This window comes from Corythoichthys intestinalis, chromosome 1 (genome assembly GCF_030265065.1).
Source record: "Corythoichthys intestinalis isolate RoL2023-P3 chromosome 1, ASM3026506v1, whole genome shotgun sequence".
NCBI classification, from domain to species: domain Eukaryota; kingdom Metazoa; phylum Chordata; class Actinopteri; order Syngnathiformes; family Syngnathidae; genus Corythoichthys; species Corythoichthys intestinalis.
Window position 1 is genome coordinate 70,459,877 of NC_080395.1, and position 22,361 is coordinate 70,482,237.

The 22,361-nt window shown below is 40.2% G+C and overlaps 1 protein-coding gene across 3 annotated transcripts in view; it reads left to right on the top strand.

The window, feature by feature from the left end:
* Positions 1–22,361, top strand: part of LOC130920485 (DIS3-like exonuclease 1) — a 66,879-nt gene that overhangs the window by 22,829 nt on the left and 21,689 nt on the right. For all 3 annotated transcript variants that reach the window (XM_057843757.1, XM_057843766.1, XM_057843774.1), the window contains 8 exons: positions 4,668–4,746; positions 6,242–6,421; positions 6,534–6,703; positions 10,108–10,269; positions 10,360–10,610; positions 14,011–14,103; positions 14,392–14,680; positions 20,799–21,034. In XM_057843757.1, coding sequence (XP_057699740.1) covers positions 4,668–4,746; positions 6,242–6,421; positions 6,534–6,703; positions 10,108–10,269; positions 10,360–10,610; positions 14,011–14,103; positions 14,392–14,680; positions 20,799–21,034 — 1,460 coding nt within the window. The remainder of the gene's footprint in view (positions 1–4,667; positions 4,747–6,241; positions 6,422–6,533; positions 6,704–10,107; positions 10,270–10,359; positions 10,611–14,010; positions 14,104–14,391; positions 14,681–20,798; positions 21,035–22,361) is intronic.

Here is a 22,361-nt window from a genome sequence, read left to right on the forward strand (position 1 = left end):
TTATTTTTTTTATCCGGGGCTTTGGCTCTCGGGTCATTGCGGTTAAAAAAAAAAAACGTCTTTCGTTCAATCGTTACAATTGTTGTTGGACCTATGTGTCAGACACATTTTTGAGTATAGGTAGCCAACGAAACATTTATTCAGTTGTGTAATTTCACACTTGATGAGTGTGCAAGCATTCCATATGTCCAGCTATTTGTATAAAAGCAATTAAAAAGTCAATTATCATTAGCCTACACATCCACAGTCAATTTATGCAAATTCAATTTTGTGTTCAGCCCTCCTGATCCTTGCGCTTTAGTTTTAATTAAAATGTATTCTCAGAATTTTTACCAACGCCAGTAATTTATTTAGAGAAAATAATTAATAGTAATGGATAAAGTTAAAATGAACGTACAGCTAGCTCCCTGAAAGCTACTATTGATTCATTTGTGCCACTAATACAAAGGAAAAGAAACTAAAAGCCCGATCCATGTTCCGATTCCCAAACTATTGAACTCTAGTGGAGATCATTACTTAGAAATTTTACTGATTTGAAAGCTACACAGCGGGAAAGTTATAAAATCTACTGCAAGGCCCTCTGTAAGGTCAGAGTAGCCTACTACTCATGTTTAAATTAAAATTAAAAATCATCAATTTTCTTCAGCACAGCCACTATGCTGACAAAATGTCACAGTGCTATGAATCATTGTATTCCTATGTCTAGGGATGTTTCAACAACAGTTTATTAAAATAAAAGTGTCAGTTTAAAAAAGTTATTACCTCATTTACGTTGTCAACTTCTTTGAGCTGTGACCTTTAAACAATGTGTGCACACTTGGGCTATTTTTTCCATCGGTGTTTGGCAGGTGTTCTCTATAGTTTCTTGTAACTGTTTTGATATGCTTGGGGCTCTATTCGTGATCGCTATTTCACCATCCGCGACTCGTGTTTGGGGGGTATTTTTGGAGCGTGAGTGGCGTTGCGCCGTTGGCAACAAGTATCAAACATGTTTGATCGAAGTGGGAATCTTGGGGCACCTCACGATTTGATTACGATTACAATTCAGACGCTATGATTCGATTATAAATCGATTATTGATGCACAACCCCCCAGCTATTAGCTGCTTTTAATGTTTCGTACATTCGTTACAAAAATAGTACAAAAATCCTCTCAGGCTCAAATAAACTACTACTTCAGTATCAAGTAACAGTTCAAAACAGGAAATAAAATACTCAAGTCCCCAATCTGTATCAGCAGCTTTAAACTACATTCAATCTTCAACAGAATAAATTGTAGCTTTTTGCAGAAATATATTTTTATCCAACTAAAAGTGAACTCAGGTATAAGGGAAAGACAATGTGTACTACTACTTCAATACAAATGGCTCAAAAATAGTGTTTTTCTGCTTTAAGTTGTGTAAACATGAACGGGTTTCCCTGAGATACAAAAAAAAAAACAAAAAAAAACCTCAAGTCCTTTTGCATCCGGACCTGAACAATATGCAGGACAGGCCAAGGGTGTTTAGCTACTGAGAAAGTTCCATGTTCTTCTATATGAACAGGAGTTGATCCACGTGCTCAGGTGAAAGTGTGCTGCGCTGTGCATTGACTCCTGCAGATGAAAATAACGGTTCCGTGTGTGGGCGTAGCGTTTCAGATGGCTAAACTTACTCAGCTTGGCAGCGACAACCCTAATAGCTGCGCTATCTGTAACAACAGAAATGCGATGTTCCATTCATTTACAGCACCACTTAGCAGCTCAACCATATTAGTAACCTTGTTCATTGCTCATTTTTTGAAGCACATGTGCTTTCAGCTCCCACTCATCGGTTATGAAATGGGCTGTTACTGTAACAAACAATTCGGGGGCTGCAGATGTCCATGCATCACACGTAAAGGCGACTCTATCTACATTCGACAGCGATGATATGATTTCTACTTTCGTCTGCTTGTAGAGAGCCGTGTCAGTGAAACTGGTTCGGGATAGGATGAAGTACCTCGGCTTGCTTTCAACATTCATTGAAATCCCCTATTTTCCAGAAGAAGATTTTCTCGTAAAATCCAAAATAATTCCACACGTCTGCTTTTAAATTTATGAGAGCAGGTCTGATCTCACGGAGAAGTTGGTTGGTTGGGTCAGCCATGCTTGTTGCTGTTTTGTCATCTAGCGGAATGAGTTGTGGAAGTGTACTCTCGGTCCGTTCCTCATTGCGTCCCAAAGACTGCGCTGACTGTGTTTGAGTTCCGCTTTACTTGGCATATTTAAATAATCGGAATATGGATGTTTGTGAATCGTTCCCGTTTGATAATTTCACTGCTCCTGTGACTATGGTATGGAGAGCAGGAGCCCACGGGTTACTGTACCTCAGGCTTTCTGGATCGGAAAGACACTCTGCATCCCATTCACACCTAAAACCCACTTAGCTCTCTAAAAATCAGCCCAATTTACATTCTCCTGTCGAAATAAGATTTTGTCAAAAGGAGCCCAAAATTTATTATCCCATCCAATGGAATTCTCTCGCGCTCAGAGTCTGTGAAGGTAGCCCAATTGGGCAACATTCTGGCAACATTGCTGCAACTACCAACTGTGCATGCACTCTTCATACAACTCTAAAATCATCTTGAATGGTCACGCGATTCCAAACATAGTCAACACTCTAAGGTTCTTTTTGCAGCAGTGCCAATTAGACATGTGCCGGTTACCGGTTTCACGGTTTACCGTGGTGTGAAAACGTCGCGGTTTCAAAACCACTAAAATTTTCCGTCATACCTTAGTACGGTATTCGCTATTTTTCATGTGCCAAAATGCAGCCGAAGTGGCTTGGTGTGGCACCGCTCACCCCTTTCCGTTTGTTGCTGTGAGTGTCACTAAACAGCCAGCAAACCCAAAAACAAATCCTCCAAACACAAGGCGTACTTTTCTTCAATTTATTGAGCTCTCAAATCGTGGTGAAATATACAAATAAATACATTTAAAACGCTGTACAATTGTATTTTTCCACGTGTGATTAGGTTCAACAGGATAGCAGTAGCTCCATTAAAAAGTTCGCCAAAAACAAAACACACATTTTCCTTTCAAATTCAATATACAAACTAACTAAAACTTACAAAGACGAATGTTAGCCTAGGCTAAACTGGGAGAGCAGCTTCTTTTATGTCTCACAGCCGCTGAGTGAGAGAAAAGCTTGAATGCAGGGGGGAAAGAAAAAGAATCGCGTCAAAGATCGCTAATTGAAAGAGGAGGTCTCACTCCTCACTTTTTTTTTTTTTTTTTTAGATGAAACCTTTCCTCAACAATATTTACATTTTAACTAATTTATAAAATTAACTTATACATTTTTAACTAACTTATTAACTTATGAATTCTTTGTTCTTTTTAACACAAAGGCATGGCATCCTGTAGACTAGAGTTGACACAGTGGCTGAAAATGGCGAAACTTCACTTGAGCTTCCCCCCTCAAAAAAAAGTCATTCAGTATATATTTTTAATTTTGTTTAGAAGTGTTTTTACTTTTTATAGCAATTATTTTGTTTTTACTCTAATATTGAGCAACTTGAGCTGTGGCTGTGGGTATAGTCTAGGTTCTATTTATTTTAATTTTATATAATATTTGTTATTTTTTGTTTTTAATTTATATTTATTTAATTTATATATTTATTTATTTATAATTTATTAATTTTCACATTATATTCATGTTCCAATTTGCAAATATGTTTTGAAAAAATCCTGTTCAATGGATTTTCTTTCTTTTTTTTTTTTTAAACCCATGTATCTCAAAATTTTGGAGCTATAATTGCAATACCGTGATACCGTGAAACCGCGGTATTTTTGCTCACAGTTATCGTACCGTGAAAATCTCATACTGGCACATGCCTAGTGCCAATGTGCACCAGATCCTATTCCTACCTACTTAAAGGTACTCTAGGGCAGTGATCTCCAACTTTTTTTGCACCACGGACCAGTGTGTCTTGGGCCTTTTTTTCACGGGCTGGCAATGTTTGGCAGAAATGACGGTGAAGATAAAACAACACAACGGGGCTGAAAACAGTAACTCACCAGATGCTGAATCAACCTTTTATCACAGCAGCCTTCCCTAAAACTTGACGGCAAATATCCTTGGTTGTAGGCATAACGAGTTCTTCTCCAGTCGCGAAAGGTCTCTTGGCTTTGGCTATACGGTAGGACGAGGTATGATGCTCTCAGTGCATTCGCATTTGTTGCCCTGTTTGCTGGCTTTTAGCCAAATATTATGCATAATGGACTAATGGACTTGGTTGTAGGCTCCTCTTCTTGCTCAGCAGGTGGTCTTTTTTCCGTAAAAAAGCTGTCCAAAGACATCGACGCTAGGGGTGGGAACGATTCGCGGTACAAGGCTCACCATAACGATTATCTCACAATATCGTGATACAGGCTGAGCTGTGGAATGAAGGCCGGTTTGAACCGGTGTTATGACAAGGCAGTTTTATTGAGAGCAAAACATGTCCATCTATATTTTTCTGGCAATCAATCATCAATAAGCAAATATTCAATAACCATTTAAATAATGATCTCATCACTTTCGTCAAATTTATGAATGCCTTAATTGAAGGCTCCAAACAGGCTTTGCATTCTATAAACATTTTTTTCACATAGTGTTAATCTTACTTAAATAAAATCTATCATACTTCCTCATTTCTTTTTTTCAGGGAACACTGAATGTCAACAAACACAGAGCACTGACTGAAGCCTCTGTTAGAGCAGAGGGTCTCTCGGATAAAAATGCAGGTGCAGTATTGAGCATTGAAGAGTTTTTATGATTAATTGGAATCTAGTTGGAGAAGTTGAAGAAGTTGAAGTTGTACAGTGGTATCAAAAAGTATCTGAACCTTTTGGAATTTCTCACATTTCTGCATAAAATCACCATCAAATATGATCTGATCTTTGTCAAAATCACACAGATGAAAAAAGTGCTCTAACTAAAACTACCCAAACATTTATAGGTTTTCATATGTTAATGGGGATAGTAAGCAAAAAATGAAAGAAGGGGGAAAAATAAGTAAACCCTCTGCTCAAGGAGACTTAAAGAGCATTTGAAACCAATTTTTACCTAACAATTTAATTAAGGTGTGTGGCCAGTCGCTGATGAGTGGTTTAAAGCTGCCCTGCCCATGATAAAACACACACCTGGTAAGAAATGTCTAAATGAGAAGCATTGTCTGATGTGCATCATGGCTCGGTCAAAAGAGCTGTCTGAAGACCTGTGATCAAGGATTGTTGATTTGTCTAAAGCTGGGAAAGGATGCAAAACCATTTCTAAAAGTCTGGATGTTCATCAATCGTCAGAGAAGTTGTCTACATTGTAGAGAGTTTGGCACTGTTGCTTCTCTCCCAAGGAGTGGCCATCCACCAAAGATTTCAGCGCATAATACTCTGAGAAGTAAAAAAGAACCCTAGAGTGCCCGCTAAAGGCTTACAAACATCACTGGCACAGTCCAATATCTGTGTGCACCCATCAACTATATGTAATCCTATGGCCAAGAATGGTGTTCATGGGAGGACTCCACGGAGGAAGCCACTGCTGCCTAAAAAAACATTGTTGCTCGTTTAATGTTCGCAAAAAGGCACTTGGACACTTCACAGACGTTTTGGCATAATATTTTGTAGACTGAAGAAACCAAAGTTGAATTATTTGGGAGTAACACACAATGTCATGTGTGGAGGAAAAATAGAAAAGCTCAACAACATCAGCAACTCATCCCCACCGTGAAGCATGGTAGAGGGAGCATCATGATTTGGGGCTGTTTTTCTGCCTCAGGGCCTGGACAACTTGCAATCATTAATGGAAGAATGAATTCAAAAGTTTATCAGGATGTTATGCAGGAAAACCTGAAGCCGTCTGTCAAACAGTTGAAGCTAAAAAGAGAATGGATGCTAAAGCAAGACAAAGATCCAAAACACAGAAGTAGATCAACTTCAGAGTGGTTGCAGAAGAACAAAATACACGTTCTGGAGTGGCCAAGTCAAAGTCCAGACTTGAACCTCAATGAGATGCTGTGGCTTGACCTGCAGATAGCGATTCATGCCAGTAATCCCAGGAATCTGACTGAACTACAGCAGTTTTGTAGAGAAAAATGGTGATTTGTGATTTTATGCAGAAATGTGAGAAATTCCAAAAGGTTCAGATACTTTTTCATACCACTGTATATTGTGTTTGTGTTCATTTTTGCCTTTGCTTGTCTTTGTGTTAATTACTCTTAAATTCTATCTCCATCTGCTGTAGAGCTGAGCAGCGAGGTGTTAGTGTATGGAAAAAAAAATCGTAACAGAGCTGTTCATGGGGACATAGTTGTGGTGGAGTTATTACCCAAAAGCGAATGGAGAGGGAAGGTCAGTGCCTTGACTGAAGGACAATTGGACGAGAAGAATGGAGAGGACCTTCAAAGTAAACCTATGCCTACAGGTGCGATGCTCACATCTGAAAGTACATTTTGGATATTGTATCCAACATTTTGTCAAATACATTCCAGATTTTTGCTCTCTTCACTCATACGTCTAAATGGTATAATTTAAAGGAAGAATTGTAGGGATCCTGCAGAGAAATTGGAGGGACTATGTGGTGACATTCCCCCCAAGAGAGAGCACACAGTCACAAAGCAGGAATTCTCAGCGCATCCTGACTGTGCCTTGGGACTACCGCATCCCGAAGATCCATGTCAGCACTCAGCAGGCCGACGCATTGCAGGTAAGGTTTGCCATAGACTTCATAATACGTGACAGGACGCGGGAAACGGGGCCGATCCGTAGGGGGCCTATTTTCAAAAACTTCAAATTCAAATATTTTTAAAACCAAAGCTGCCACCGACCTAAAACCAAAACAGGCACCTATCTTAGCCCTATATGAGCCTCCATGAGCAGCGGCATCAAAAAATTTAAAGTTGTTCACTTACAAAATCACGATTAATTTTCTATATAAGTATAACAAAAATTGCTATAAAAGTCTCAGATTTTACACTAGATGCAAGAAAATCACCAATGCAGAGATAATCACCTTTATTTTGAGGATCAATAGCAATATTTAACATATCATATAGGTTTTTGACCAAAATAGCAACTTAATTTTTAACTTAAGTTTTCAACAGCTAATAAATCACTCAATTTAACAACAGAAACTTAATACTTGAGGAAAACCTGCAGAATCAATTATGAATAATATGTAAATAGATTATTAATCAATTCTATATACAATCCCAACGTATTGTAGAATAGACTAGCCCTTTATTATCGTTATACAGTTATACAATGAAATTGTGGAGCATCCCTGTACAGTGCAGGATAAGTTAAAATCTCAAAAGTGACGTGCAAGTATGAAATCTAAATAAACATACTGTAAATATAAAATGCGTGTGAGAGTCCTATAATTCAGGCAGTGCAAATAATCGATGTGGTGTTACCGGGATGTGAGCCTCGTCTTTCAACAATCACATAGCCTTTTTCTATGCCTTGCGTTTTCTGGTCACCTCGACTTGTACAAGTCCCTATTCCTCGCCGTCTCCTTTCTGCCCTCCTTGACTCAACAAGGCCTTGTTCTTCCTCGCTTCTGAAGTGACATCCTTGGAATTCTTTATAGATATGGACGTGAAATAGTCTTGATTCTTGGTTAAAAGCAAACAAACCGTGCAGTTAGCGTTTATTTTACATACAGTGGGGCAAATAAGTATTTACTCAACCACTAATTGTGCAAGTTCTCCCACTTGAAAATATTAGAGAGGCCTGTAATTGTCAACATGGGTAAACCTCAACCATGAGAGACAGAATGTGGAAAAAAACAGAAAATCACGTTGTTTGATTTTTAAAGAATTTATTTGCAAATTATGGTGGAAAATAAGTATTTGGTTAATACCAAAAGTTCATCTCAATACGTTGTTATGTGCCCTTTGTTGGCAATTACGGAGGCCAAATGTTTTCTGTAACTCTTCAAAAGCTTTTCACACACTGTTGCTGGTATTTTGGCCCATTCCTTCATGCTTATCTCCTCTAGAGCAGTGATGTTTTGGGGTTGTCGTTGGGCGACACGGACTTTCAACTCCCTCCACAGATTTTGTATGGGGTTGAGATCTGGAGACTGGCTTGGCCACTCCAGGACCTTGAAATGCTTCTTACAAAGCCACTCCTTTGTTGCCCTGGCTGTGTGTTTGGGATCATTGTCATGCTGAAAGACCCAGCCACATCTCATCTTCAATGTCCTTGCTGATGGAAGGAGATTTTCACTCAAAATCTCTGGATACACGGCCCCATTCATTCTTTCCTTTACACAAATCAGTCGTGCTGGTCCCTTTGCAGAAAAACAGCCCCAAAGCATGATGTTTCCACCCCCATACTACAAAGTGCTTATGGTGTTCTTCGGATGCAATTCAGTATTCTTTCCCCTCCAAACACGAGAACCTGTGTTTCTACCAAAAAGTTCTATTTTGGTTTCATCTGACCATAACACATTGTCCGAGTCCTCTTCTGGATTATCCAAATGCTCTCTAGCGAACCGCGGACGGGCCTGGACGTGTACTTTCTTCAGCAGGGGGACACGTCTGGCAGTGTAGGATTTAAGTCCCTGGCGGCGCATTGTGTTACTGATAATAGCCTTTGTTACAGTGGTCCCAGCTCTCTGTAGTTCATTAACCAGGTCCCCCCGTGTGGTTCTGGGATTTTTGCTCACCGTTCTTGTTATCATTTTAACGCCATGGGGTGAGATCTTGCATGAAGCCCCAGATCGAGGGAGATTGTCAGTGGTCTTGTATGTCATCCATTTTCTAATAATTGCTCCCACAGTTGATTTCTTTACACGAAGCGTTTTACCTATTGCAGATTCAGTCTTCCCAGCCTGGTGCAGGTCTACAATTTTGTCTCTGGTGTCCTTTGATAGCTCTTTGGTCTTGGCCATAGTGGAGTTTGGAGTGTGACTGATTGAGGTTGTGGACAGGTGTCTTTTATACCGATAATGAGTTAAAACAGGTGCCATTAATACAGGTGTGTACAGTAATACAGTGGAGCCTTGTTAGACCTGGTTAGAAGAAGTTAGACCTCTTTGACAGCCAGAAATCTTGCTTTTTTTGTAGGTGACCAAATACTTTTTTTCCACTCTAATTTGAAAATAAATTCTTTAAAAATCAAACAATGTGATTTTCTGTTTTTTTTCCCACATTCTGTCTCTCATGGTTGAGGTTTACCCATGTTGACAATTACAGGCCTCTCTAATCTTTTCAAGTAGGAGAACATGCACAATTGGTGGTTGATTCTTATTTGCCCCACTGTATATATGATGGAGGACAATGCTACTTTGTTAGCAAATGAGGTCAGCGGCCGCCTAACGTAAACAGAGCTTTTCTAGCAAAAATTCTTGTGAATAAATGCTCAAATCCCTGAATTCTTCATAGATGTGGATGTAAAACAGTCTCGATTCTTGGTTAAAAGCAAAAGAAACCGTGCGGGTAGCATTTATTTTACGTAAATACGGCAAATAATGAGTCTAGTCAGTTACAAATAATAGCCGACTCCATGTGTAAACAAAGAAGAAAATTCTTGCGATTAAATGCTTCAATCACTGAATTCTTTATAGATATGGACGTAAAATTGTCTCGATTCTTTGTTAAAAGAGCTAAAAACCTGGCAGTTACGCATCTACTTTTCGTATAAATGTCAAAGAATGATGCCAATGCCGTAGCGGTTCCCATTCTCCCGTTGATTTTTTTTTCACAAGGTTTCAAAATGCATGCATGGTACGAAAAATATAATATTTACCTTGAATCCTCGAACAAATCACTCCTGAGACTATCTTTCCTGTTTGTATGCGGTACAGCTTTCATAGTTCTTCAAAAATCCAAGCTTAAACCCGACTTTGAAATGACCGTGTGCCGTCTTCGGCTGACTATTACTAAATAAGGCTTCAAGCTCGGCTCCCAATGGTAAGGCGTGACGCAAAGAATGACAAAGTGTCAGGTCAATAGGTAATGACGTCTATGCCAAATCGAAGTCTGGACTTGAATATATTTGAGTTACTGTTGTATGGCAGTCCAAACTGTTTGGATTAAGAGTTTTGTTTTGTTTTATAGACACATTTATTACTATATAACATCCTTCTCTGGTTGTGTTCAGGACCACAGAGTGGTAGTACGCATCGACTCATGGGAAAGCACATCACTGTATCCCAACGGGCACAGTGTGAAAGTTCTGGGTCGGGCTGGTGAGCTTGAGACTGAAATGCAGACCATCCTGATTGAGAATAGTATCCGTGTTCCGCCCTTCTCTGATGCACAGGTCAGATGATAAACTCATACAACTACTAAAGAAGAATGTTACTGTCAGTATTTTTTTCTCCAGTCTTTGACTGTGTCTGGCTCTCTCCAGCTGAGAGAGATGCCTGTAAATTCTCCCGAGAAGCCCTGGAAGGTGGATCCTGCTCAGGTGGCTGAGCGACGGGATCTGCGAGATAGTCACCTTGTGTTCAGCATTGACCCCGCGGGCTGTGAGGATGTCGATGACACGCTGTCTGTGCGCAGCCTTGCAGGAGGGAAGCTACTGGAGCTAGGGGTTCACATTGCTGATGTTACTCACTTTGTTCCTGAAGGCTCCCTCACTGACTTAGAGGCACATGCAAGGTCAGAAATTTAATTGAGTAATAAATGTTTTGTATTACCTTTGTAAAAAATAAAAAAAGGTTTTTAGTAATCCACTTAAAGGGTGAATAAGTCCACTTGGAGGTATAACTTGTTCTCTTAAAGTGCGTACGACAGGAAAAAAAAAATCTTAAATAGCATTATTATGTGAATTAGAATCATATTTTAAGACAATTTGACTATATACAACAATTTGGCAAAGCGCAGATGTCGAGAAATTAGTTTTTTTAATCCGCCGTTTAGCCACGCCTATCATTATAGGGCTCTAGCGTCTCCAACAGAAGGATGACGTCGGCAGGGTCTTGGTTTCATCTGATTTACAATTCAACCCTTTGAGGGGGAATTATTCAGAACGAGGAAAATGCGACGAAGAGAGACACAAAATGTTATTGTTTCAGTCTCTCTACTCCAATATTTTTACAGGATATTCTTTTTATCGATGTATTTTCCCCCAGTTGCTAAATAAATGCTATGGTCACGAAAAATAACAAGTCTTTTGCTAAATGGAGTATGAAATAATAAAAATGCATTTATTCAGTACGACATGGCCAAATTACTCAATAATGGTCAAAACTGTCGACTTCACCTTTACTGTCGCACCTTCTGAACGATATTTTATACCACCGTAGTCAGGCTTCTGAGAATGTAAACAAACCAAGAGGCGTGACAGCTAGCTGACATGCTAACCCGAACCGAGTGATGTCTCGAAGTTGTATTTCTGCTTTTCGAAGCGAAAAATCACACAAAACTAGCCCGGATCTTCTCACACGGTGGCGGGGTTGTCGATTGTCTGCGCCGATCGGCAACCCGCCCAGTGGCCTGCAAGTTACAGCTCGTTCCCCTGCTACAGACAGGAGAGCTCGCCAGGGAAGCAGCTGGAGAGTACAGCCGGACAAACCGGCCGACGTTGGAGGAACGCGTAGCTGCCACATCGTCAACACGAATATTGTGTAAAATAATGCTTCACTACACGGCGCCGACGTAAACAGAGCGGCATGCAGTTGTTGTGCAGCTAACATGGCATAACATGGATCTGAGGAGAACTTTTCTACATGTCTGTCCATGATCAAACATAAGTAAATAGTCCTTTATTTGAAGAAAGTTTGTAATGTTTACTTTGTAATTGCTGTATTCGCGGCCATTTTTAATACAAAGTTGCAATTTCTGATGGGGTTGAAAATTTGACAGAACACTAGGTGCAGAAAAGGGCAATAAACCGAAGATAGAGGGGTGTGTGCAAACAAGCCGCCGGTCGTCGGCCAAGTGGCATCCTTGGTGGAAAATCAGCCACAAGCCACCTCCGTATTAAAACATGTGCCATGATCCCAGTATTTGACATAATACAAAATACAATGTTTACTCCCTTCCTGGTAAGTCCAATGGTCCTACAGCTATAGAACTTGTTTTGGCCAATATCTGCAGTAAACCGAAACCTTTTGAAACCCAAAAAGGCTCACACGCCTCTCCCTGGTGCAGCAACAATTTCCTGCCGCCGTTTGGCTGGCCTGACGCGAAAAATAAACGAATTAAAAAATCAGCTGAATACGCAGTCCATCTGCATGCTATAAAGCAATGCTGCATTGTGAGATGCTTACCCTGGAAAACGTCACATTCGCATTCGTCCTAAACCCGAGGCTGGAGCCGGAAGTTACTCATTTTCATGGCGCGGGATTCAAAAGTTAAATATATAAAACGATCGCTTCCACACACATCCAAGCGGTCCATTTCATTCAGAAGCATAAAACACAGCGTGAAATATGAAATAAACATGCTTTTTGGTGTCATACGCACTTTAAGGTTAACGATGATTGACAGAAGTTTACTGCTTGATCTTGTCAGAGAAGCGGAATTCAAAGTGCTGCACGCGCCAATCATTGTTTAACTTGTTAAACAGTAGCTGTGGCAACTCATTGTGTGTAGGTGAGCACTTTGTGCAAATTTGAGTGGACTCACTTGATGAAGCATATAATAAAGCCAACCATTTTTCTGCTTTGTTGTTGTTTAAAAATAATTTGGTGGAAAAGTAACATGTTTAAATCTTATCATAATTATTACATTTGAAGTGCTTGAAAACAATTAAAATATACATAAATTTTTTTAAATTGTACTTTGGGGAAAAAAACCCTGCTGAAGAAAGTACACGTCCAGGCCATAACACATTCTCCCAGTCCTCTTCCGGATCATCCAAATGCTCTCTAGCGAACCGCAGACGGGCCTGGACGTGTAATTTCAGCAGGGGGACACGTCTGGCAATGCAGGATTTGAGGTCTGGTGGCGCATTGTGTTACTGATAGTAACCTTTGTTACTGTGGTCCCAGCTCTCTGTAGATCATTCACTAGGTCTCCCCGTGGGGTTCTGCGATTTTTGCTCACCGTTCTTGTTATCATTTCGACGCCATGGGTGAGGAGGGAGTTGAAAGTCTGTGTTGCCCAACGACAACCCCAAAACATCACTGCTCTAGAGGAGATCTGCATGGAGAAATGGGCCAAAATACCAGCAACAGTTTGTAAAAAGCTTGTGAAGAGTTACAGAAAACGTTTGGCCTCCGTTATTGCCAACAAAGGGTACATAACAACGTATTGAGATGAACTTTTGGTATTGACCAAATACTTATTTTCCACCATGATTTGCAAATAAATTCTTTAAAAATCAAACAATGTGATTTTCTGGGTTTTTTTCCCCACATTCTGTCTCTCATGGTTGAGGTTTACCCATGTTGACAATTACAGGCCTCTCCAATATCTTCAAGTGGGAGAACTTTCACAATTAATGGTTGACTAAATACTTATTTTCCCCACTGTATTACCCTTCTAAGGCAACTAGTAAGCACAATGTACCACACTGGAGTGATGTTTGCTGTAAATGGGCCTCTTTACAAATCCGGACGTTTCCAGCAAGAATAGTCATTTACCACATTAATAATGTATAGAGTGTTTTCCTGATTAGTTTAATGCTATTTCCATTGGAAAAAAACTGCTTTTCTTTCAAAAAGGAGGAAATTTCTAAGTGACCCCAAACTTTTGAAAGGCAGTTATATGTATATCTCATTTCAATGCTAAATCTGAATAAATACATTGAACACACACATACAAAAAAAATTCCGGGAGGGCGGCGCTACTTCGCGTTTTTTCACTTATCGCGACAGGTTCTGGTCCCCGTTAACCGTGAAAAACGAGGGATCGCTGTAGATGGTTGACAAACACAAGGGAGTGGCTAGAGTTATTTGGCAAAATATGGTACAAAAGAGAATCGTCATCACACACAGAGCAACAGTGTGAATGCATGAAGCTTAAACAAAAAAATAGGGCATACGAAAACCTGAAGGCATTCATACATTGCAGAATGTAAAGAATAAATTAAAGTCTCTCACCTGTGTTTCAGGGCGACAACTTACTACCTCGCAGACCGTAGGTATGACATGTTGCCAGCAGTCCTCAGTGCAGATCTCTGCTCTCTGTTGGGGGGAGTTGACAGGTCAGTAGGAGTATTTATGTTTCTCTGATTAGCAGTGAGCCTCTGTATTTGCTGTCAGTTTTTATAGTTATATTCTATACCTACACGTGATAAGCGGAAATCTGTGACGGAGCATACGTTTTTCATACACATTTGAAAAACATTTAAACTTATTTACACACACTTTTGACACTATACCTTAACACCTGTTCTTACACTCATGCTGTCAAGAAATGATTTTGCATGTCGTTGAGAGAGAAAGGACGTGTTGATTAATTTAGTAAAACTGACACACTGTGATGAAACTAGGTATGCGATGAGCGTTGTGTGGCAGCTGGACGCACACACCCTTGCTGTCGACAAGGTGTGGTATGGTCGCACCATCATCCGTTCCTCCTACCAGCTCCACTACGAGTTGGCTCAGGCCCTCCTCAATGGCGAGCAGGCCGAAGTACCTGAACTGAGCCTGCTGAGCCCCTATGAGAAAGATGCCAAGTTGGCTGAGCTCACCCAGGCTCTGGAGATGCTGACTCACGTGGCACGACACTTACGGGCCCAGCGAGATCAAGGCGGTGCATTGGAACTGGAAGGGGTAGAGGTAGGTTTCTTTTAAATGTAAACTATGATTTTTTTTTTTTTTTAATGGGGGAGATGGACAATAGCCTAAATTAAAGTGCCAGTGCAGTAGAGGTCAATATCATGGGCGTCACCTGACATATTTCACTGGGGCATGTGCTCCAGTATGGATCTGCAGTGCCCCAGTATAAATGTCACTGGTTAACGAAAAAATTGGCGTTTAAGTCTACATAGCATAATCTACAGAATGTGCCTATTTAATATGGTCACATTACGCTATTCACGCCATATAAGCAATCTGCACATGGCTGCCTAATATGGTAATTTTACACGTAACTTTGGCTGTGATAGGCATGTGAGTTTATACTTCCGTGAAGCACTTTTGGGAGATATGCTCTGTTCATGTGTATCAGTATATCTGAGTTCCCAAGTTGGAAAATTGTTCAGATGTGTTGATAAGTCATAATGTGGGATAAAAACATGATTGCTACAAAGAAGGGTAGTCTATTTTAATGCTCCAACGATACATCACAAGTCGAGTGACTGTTTGGCACTTTATATACAGTAGATACCATGTAACAACGAATCATTTTTTTCGATTACTGCAACTTCACGTGAATGCAGCATCAATATTATGGCACGTGTGCCAATTATGTATACAGTTGACGGTGCAAATGCACCTTCACACCTGCTTTACAGGTTAGTTCCAGATAAACTGCCCATCCTTGTTGTTCGTTTTTACCTCTGTGTTGATGTTTGTTTGGTTGCCTATTCCCATGAATTGTGAATTCAAATGGTCCAGCTTTACTCTTTAGGTATCTGGCAGTTAACTGCGGTAAACTACTCTGGTCGCAAATTGAAGTCGCAGATTAGCTGCCGGCTTTTAGTTAATTGGCTCTGATTACAATGACAATTTGAGTGAGAGGCTCTCACTCAGGAGCTTTGTTTAATATTGTGTTGATTAAGCCTGTCGCAATATGCAATAATTCCATTTATCGCGCGATATATAAAAATGAAGGCGGTAATTTTTCCGCTGCGATTTATCGCCTCACGTGCACGTGTGTGCGCGCGTGCGGCAGACGTGCTGTTAAAAGTTCGTTACCAACTGCGCAAAATGCATCTTCGTTCCAGGTCGGGCAAAAACTAGCGCCAGACCCAATCGTTCCCATTATATCCTATTGTTCAATGTATACCAGGCGCGTCAGTGCTCCGGAGTGACTGTGAACCATCTATGGCGCGCCGGTGTTGTTGACGTGTGGGCGCTCCCGTCAGGAGTGACATTTCACGCGGGGCGGCTATTTTTCGGCACAACGCTGGATATTTCCAACGAAGTCCGCCAAAACATTGTTACTGACTTGGCTGCTACGAATAACCTCACTTTGACAACGAACAGCTGAATGAAATTAAGAGCGCTGTGCTTCAAACTCGTCCTGTTTATGAAAGCCGTCATATGCTTGCGCGCACACACTAGATATCATGAAATGGCAAACTAGATGTGCTATGTCCCATGCCATTGGCTACGTGAGCCCAGAGTGATTATGGGACATGTAGTCCATATACTACATCGATGAATTCTAAACTCATTTGTCACATGAGGTTAAGAGGGCCAAATCAATCCATACCAGTGACTATAGATAATGTTGCAAATATTGTTAATTCAGTACGTGACACAGATGGATTCGGACCATAATAGGATGTCTTGCTCATGTAGTAAACCTAGCTGCTAAGAGAGCTGTAGCAATCAACGGTGTGCCCTGCCTCACTTTACAAACAGTAAAGATTGTTCTCAGCACTTTTATACAATTTTTTTTCATATCAGTAAGAAGTAAGCACATAAATATTATGCACTAAAATGCATGTTTATATGATGGCAATTTAATTTTTGCTCGTTAGCAAAAAAATTAAAAAAAATTAAAAAAGAAACAAAAAATACAATTGTTTTTTTTTTTGTTTTTTTTTTACAGAGCATTAAATGTATTGAATCGGCTCAAAAATCGTGTCCCCCGTATCAAAATTCGTACCGAACCATGACTTAACTGTATCGTTGCATTCCTATGGAACACCATTGCAGAAGCTATGACGGGAAATGTTTTCATTTTCCTAAATGCTTAAGTTATTAAGTGCAATTTTTTTTAATTAAACACATTTTATTTATTCTGTGTTGCTGTGCGGTATCAATATTGTTGTTTTTTACTTAAGAGGCAGGGTCTATTGTTTTTAGTTGTGATTTCTTAAAAAGTATATTTGAATTTAAGAGTAAATATTTATCGTGTTTAAATGGGTGTACTTGATCTATTAATTTATACTGTATTCGCACTGTGATATTGTAAATTGGTTAAAAAAAAATTGGGGGGGCGCAATAATATCGCATATCGCAATAATTTATGAGAATAATTATCGCACACTAAAATTTGTTATCGCGACAGGCCTAGTGTTGATATGATATGTGGTATATGAACTTTAGCAATACTGGGTTAGGGTTAGGGTTAGGGTTTGCTATGCTATTTATTGCTATTTGTGTATATGCCCAAAATGAATAGAATCAGAACAGAATCTGTAGGAATTCATTTGGGACATAACCTCTAACAATTTTGTATGTGTGCTCATTATAATTTCCAGTTGTTTTACAAGCATTTAATTACTGCAGTCCCTGTAATCTGTCACAAGATGTCTTATTTTTTTATTTCTTTTGACTCAAACAGCATTACTCGTGCAAATAGATATTACAAATTTATTTTCTCCCAGCAAGGATAAATCAGCACGAGGGAATGAGAGAAGTAAGCTAGGTAACCCACCTAGGCAAAATAAACCACTTTTAGGTCACAACCTACAAGTAGAGTAACACTAAATACATAAGAGTTATAGTGTTATGTCCACATACTTGTCCAGACAATGTAGAGCAGTAGAGTGTAGGGAGAGATGAAATAGAGATGGAAGTTGATGAGCATGAGTAGAGGTTAAGTGACTACAACCCCTAGCAAAAAGTACGCAATCACCAGTCTCGGACAAGCACTCACTCAGACATTTTATCATGTAGAACAAACTCCGATAAAAAGCTTGAAAAAATAATGAATTAGTTCAAATGTGCAACTCTTTGGCATTCAGAAACACTAAAAAATGAATAAAAAACATTGTATGGTCAGCAAATGTTACTTTTATGAGCAAGTGCAGGGAATATACAGTAGGGAGAACCAAGTATTTGATACACTGCCGCTTTTGCTAGTTCTCGCACTTGCAAAGCATGTAGAGGTCTGTAATTTGTATCATAAGTTCTCTTCAACTTTGAGGGACGGAATCTAATACAAAAAAACAGAAAATCACCTTGTATGATTTTTAAATAATAAATTTGCATTTAATTACATGAAATAAGTATTTGATACATCACAAAAATCGAACTTAATATTTGGTACAGAAACCTTTGTTCGCTATTACAGATACCAAACGTTTCGTGTAGTCCTTGACAAGGTTTGCACACACTGCAGCAGGGATTTTGGCCCACTCCTCCTTGGAGATCTTCTCCAGAGCCTTCAGGTTTCGGGGCTGCTGCTGGGCAACACGGACTTTCAGCTCCCTCCATAGATTTTCTATCGGGTTCAGATCTGGTGACTGGCTAGGCCACTCCAGGACCTTAATATGCTTCTTACGGAGCCACTCTTTAGTTGCCTTGGCTGTGTGCTCTGGGTCGTTGTCATGCTGGAAGACCTCTCTCTCACTGAAGGAAGGAGGTTGTCAGCCAAGATCTGGCGATACATAGCCCCATCCATCCTCCCCTCAATACGGTGCAGTCGTCCTGTACCCTTGGCAGAGAAGCAGCCCCAAAAAATGATGTTTCCTCCTCCATGTTTCACGGTTGGGATGGTGTTCTTGGGGTTGTACTCATCCTTCTTTTTCCTCCAAACACAACGAGCCGAGTTTAGACCAAAAAGTTCAATTTTGGTCTAATCCGACCACATGACCTTCTCCCATTGCTCCTCTGGATCATCCAGATGGTCAGTGGCAAACTTCAGACGTGTCTGGACATGCACTGGCTTCAGCAGCAGGACCTTGCGTGCGCTGTAGGATTTTAATCCATGACGGCGTAATGTGTTTCCGATGGTTTTCTTCGAGACTGTGGTTCCAGCTCTCTTCAGGTCATTGACCAGGTCCTGCTGTGTAGTTCTGGGCTGATTCCTCACCTTCCTCATGATCAGTGATGCCCCACGATGTGAGATCTTGCATGGAGCCCCAGAACGAGGCAGACTGACCGTCAACTTGAACTTCTTCCATTTTCTAATAATCGCTCCAACGGTTGTTACCTTCTCACCAAGCTGCTTGCTTATTTTCCTGTAGCCCATCCCAGCCTTGTGCAGGTCTATTATTTTATCCCTGATGTTCTTACACAGCTCTTTGGTCTTGGCCATTGTGGAGAGGTTGGAGTTTGTTTGTTTGAGCATGTGAACAGGTGTCTTTTATACAGGTAACAAGTTCAAACAGGTGCAGTTACTTCCGGTAATGAGTGGACAACAGGAGGGGTTCTTAAAAAAGAACTAAGAGCCAAAATATTTACTAGTTGGTAATGTATCAAATACTTATTTCATGCAGTTAAATACAAATTTATTATTTAAAAATTATACAATGTGATTTTCTGGATTTTTGTATTAGATTCCGTCCCTCACAGTTGAAGAGAACTTGTGATACAAATTACAGACCTCTAAATGGCTTGCAAGTGGGAAAACCAGCAAAATCGGCAATGTATCAAATACTTGTTCTCCCCACTGTATATGGAATCACTCCATTCTGTCGAAAAAAATATAGAATCATCCGAAACAAACAAAGGAATAACAATCAAAACACATCTCTAGTATTTAGTAGCACCACTTCTGGCTTTTATGACAGCCTGCAATCTCTGAGGTATAGACTTGATGAGTATTCGTCATCAATTTGGTGCCAACTCTTATTGATTGCAGTTGCCAGATCCTCCTTGAAGGTCGGACCCTTGCTGTGGACCATTTTTTTCAATTTCCCCCACAGGTTTTCAATAGGGTTGAGATCTGGGCTATTTGCGCGCCGTGACATTGACTGGATGAGTCTTTCTCCAAGTAATGCTTTAACAGTTTTAGCTCTGTGGCGTGATGCATTGTCATCTTGGAAAATGACAAACATATTATCAATTGAAGGGATAAGAAAGCTGTCTAAAATTTCAATGTAAACTTGTGCATTTATTGAAGATATAACCACAGCCATCTCCCCAGTGCCTTTGCCTGACATGCAACCCCATATCATCAAGGGACTTAGGGAATTTTGATGTTTTCTTCAGGCAGTCATCTTTGTAAATCTCACTGGAACAGTACCAAACCAAAGTTCCAGCATCTGTGTAACGAGTATTTAGATTCACCGGTGGTTGAGATCCTATGGGGGGAAAATTTGTTTGCTTTTGCCCAAATGCTGATGCGGGTGTCTTCATTTCTGCCCCATGATCTGTACAGATTTGTCACGACAACTTCTTTCTTGAATGTGCAAATGAACTGATCTTGCTGTAAATCAATGGCCCAAGTTTGCAGGATTGTTTTGTACTTTGCGTTTCAGAATACTGTTTCTGAAAGGAAAACAAAGGGTTTCTGAAATATAAGTTGGGGTGTACTCAATTCTAATGTGCACATGGCTTGCGATCCATTAGTTCAGGGCCCTTGGGCTTTATCTCTTAAGTCTACAGAACTTATTTACCATGCCAGCGAGGCTTTGGGAACACGAGGAGAAGTATCTCATCAGCGGGGCTTTGCTAGAGCAAAATGGCGAGCAGCGACCAGAGAAAGCCCACAGGCAAGCGGTGCCTTGTGTAGAAGCAATTGCTGTCAGTAAATGAGTTTGACGGCCATGTAAGTCATAGTCTTCAGTAAAAGACAGCCACCGAGACATACAGACTCTGGTGAATTATAAAATGTAGGTTACTGTAAAAGGTAGCAAAAGCAGTAGAAGGTTACAATTTTTAAGGAATTGGGATTATCAAAAATTAACACATTCAAGTGTGGGTGCACTTTTTTTTTTCTTTAAATGGCCCCAAACAGGGGAAACAGTGGTTAACACAAAACTTGTGAATCATCACCCCATGCATACACATTTTCTGTTGTTTTATAATTGTCCGGTCCATCATTTGCTCCCAGGTGCGTGCACAGCTAGATAATGAAAAGAACATCACTGCTCTGGTCCCACGCCAGCCCCTCGAGATCCACGAGACAGTGGCTGAGTGCATGATCTACGCCAACCACTGGGTGGCACTCAAAATCCACGAGAGCTTTCCTCATCAGGCTCTGCTTCGACATCACCCACCGCCGCGACAGGAGTTTTTCAACCAGTTGGTGGAAAGTGCCAAGTCCAGGGGCTTTGCCATCGATACCAGGTTTGTAACAGATGTGGAAGCCCTCTTTGCTATCATTTGTCACTTTTGTATGTCTAGAGTGTGAGAAGATTTCTGGATGTTGGAAGATTCAGTTACGTTAAACTTTTATTACATGATTCCTATTCAGTGTGCTGCTGGAAAATAAATGAACTCACGTAAAAGTACTGATACCCACGGCATAAGTTTGGTCTCAATGATGGTAGGGACAATATAACCTTACTCATAACCTGCATGTACACATTTTGCTGGAGACGGGACATTAATAAAAACAGATTGGATGAACGGCGGTCAGGGCTACATTTCTCTCAAATAAGAACCTAATTAATTGATAGGCTTGATGACTGATGCAAAACAAATCTGTATTGACTTATACCAGTACTTCTCAAATAGTGGGGCGGGCCCCTCCAGGAGGGCGCAGAGCGATGCTGGGGGTGGCGCATGTGACCTTGGGGAACATAATTTTTTGCTGTACTAGAATAAAGTGTAGTTTCACATCCACTCAGTGGGTGGCATGCAGTGGCGCTCCCATTTTCAGCATGTACGCAGTATTTTTGAATCAAAGAAAAGCACACAGCAAAGAGCACTGGAGATATGAAAAGCTAAGACAAGGAAATATGAAGAAGCATATGTAGCATTTGATTTTTGCCTTTGACTTTTAGTACAGCAGGAGACGAGGAAAGACCAGTCTGTTTACTTTGTCTAATAATGCTCGCAACGGACAGCAAGAATTTTTTTCAGCGAAAACGTGCCCAGTATTGCCAACAATCGTCCTGCTTTGTCAATGTTACATCAGTAAACCAGCGAGCACTGTTAGCATCATATAAAGTGGCATACCAAGTTACTCAGTGCAAAATAACACCACACCATAGTAAAGGAGCTGATACTGCCTGCAGCAAAAATAAAAACCATCCCTCTGTCCAATGACACTGTCGTTTTTGTTATTAATTTTTGTTTTTTCAGTCTAATTGTTTGACATATTGTCCTAATGAGTTAATGTTGCAAATCAATTTGAATGTATAATTTCTTATTGATTTTATTCAATTTTATTTTTCAGTGCAAATGGTCAAAAATGTATCGAGTGTATTTTTACATAATGGATGTGTTTTTTTTATTTTATACACTTTTTTAGTATTAAAAAGGACACAATGTTATGCAGAAGTGTACTTATACTAGTAAGAATTTTATAGACAAATGATACTATAGTATATTTGCGGTGGTGGCAGAGAGTTCGGGGGGGGGGGGGGCGGAACGTTTACATCTTCCTGGGGGGGCATAACAGAAAATAATTGAGAAGCACTGAATTTACTAACTTTCACACTGTAAATTT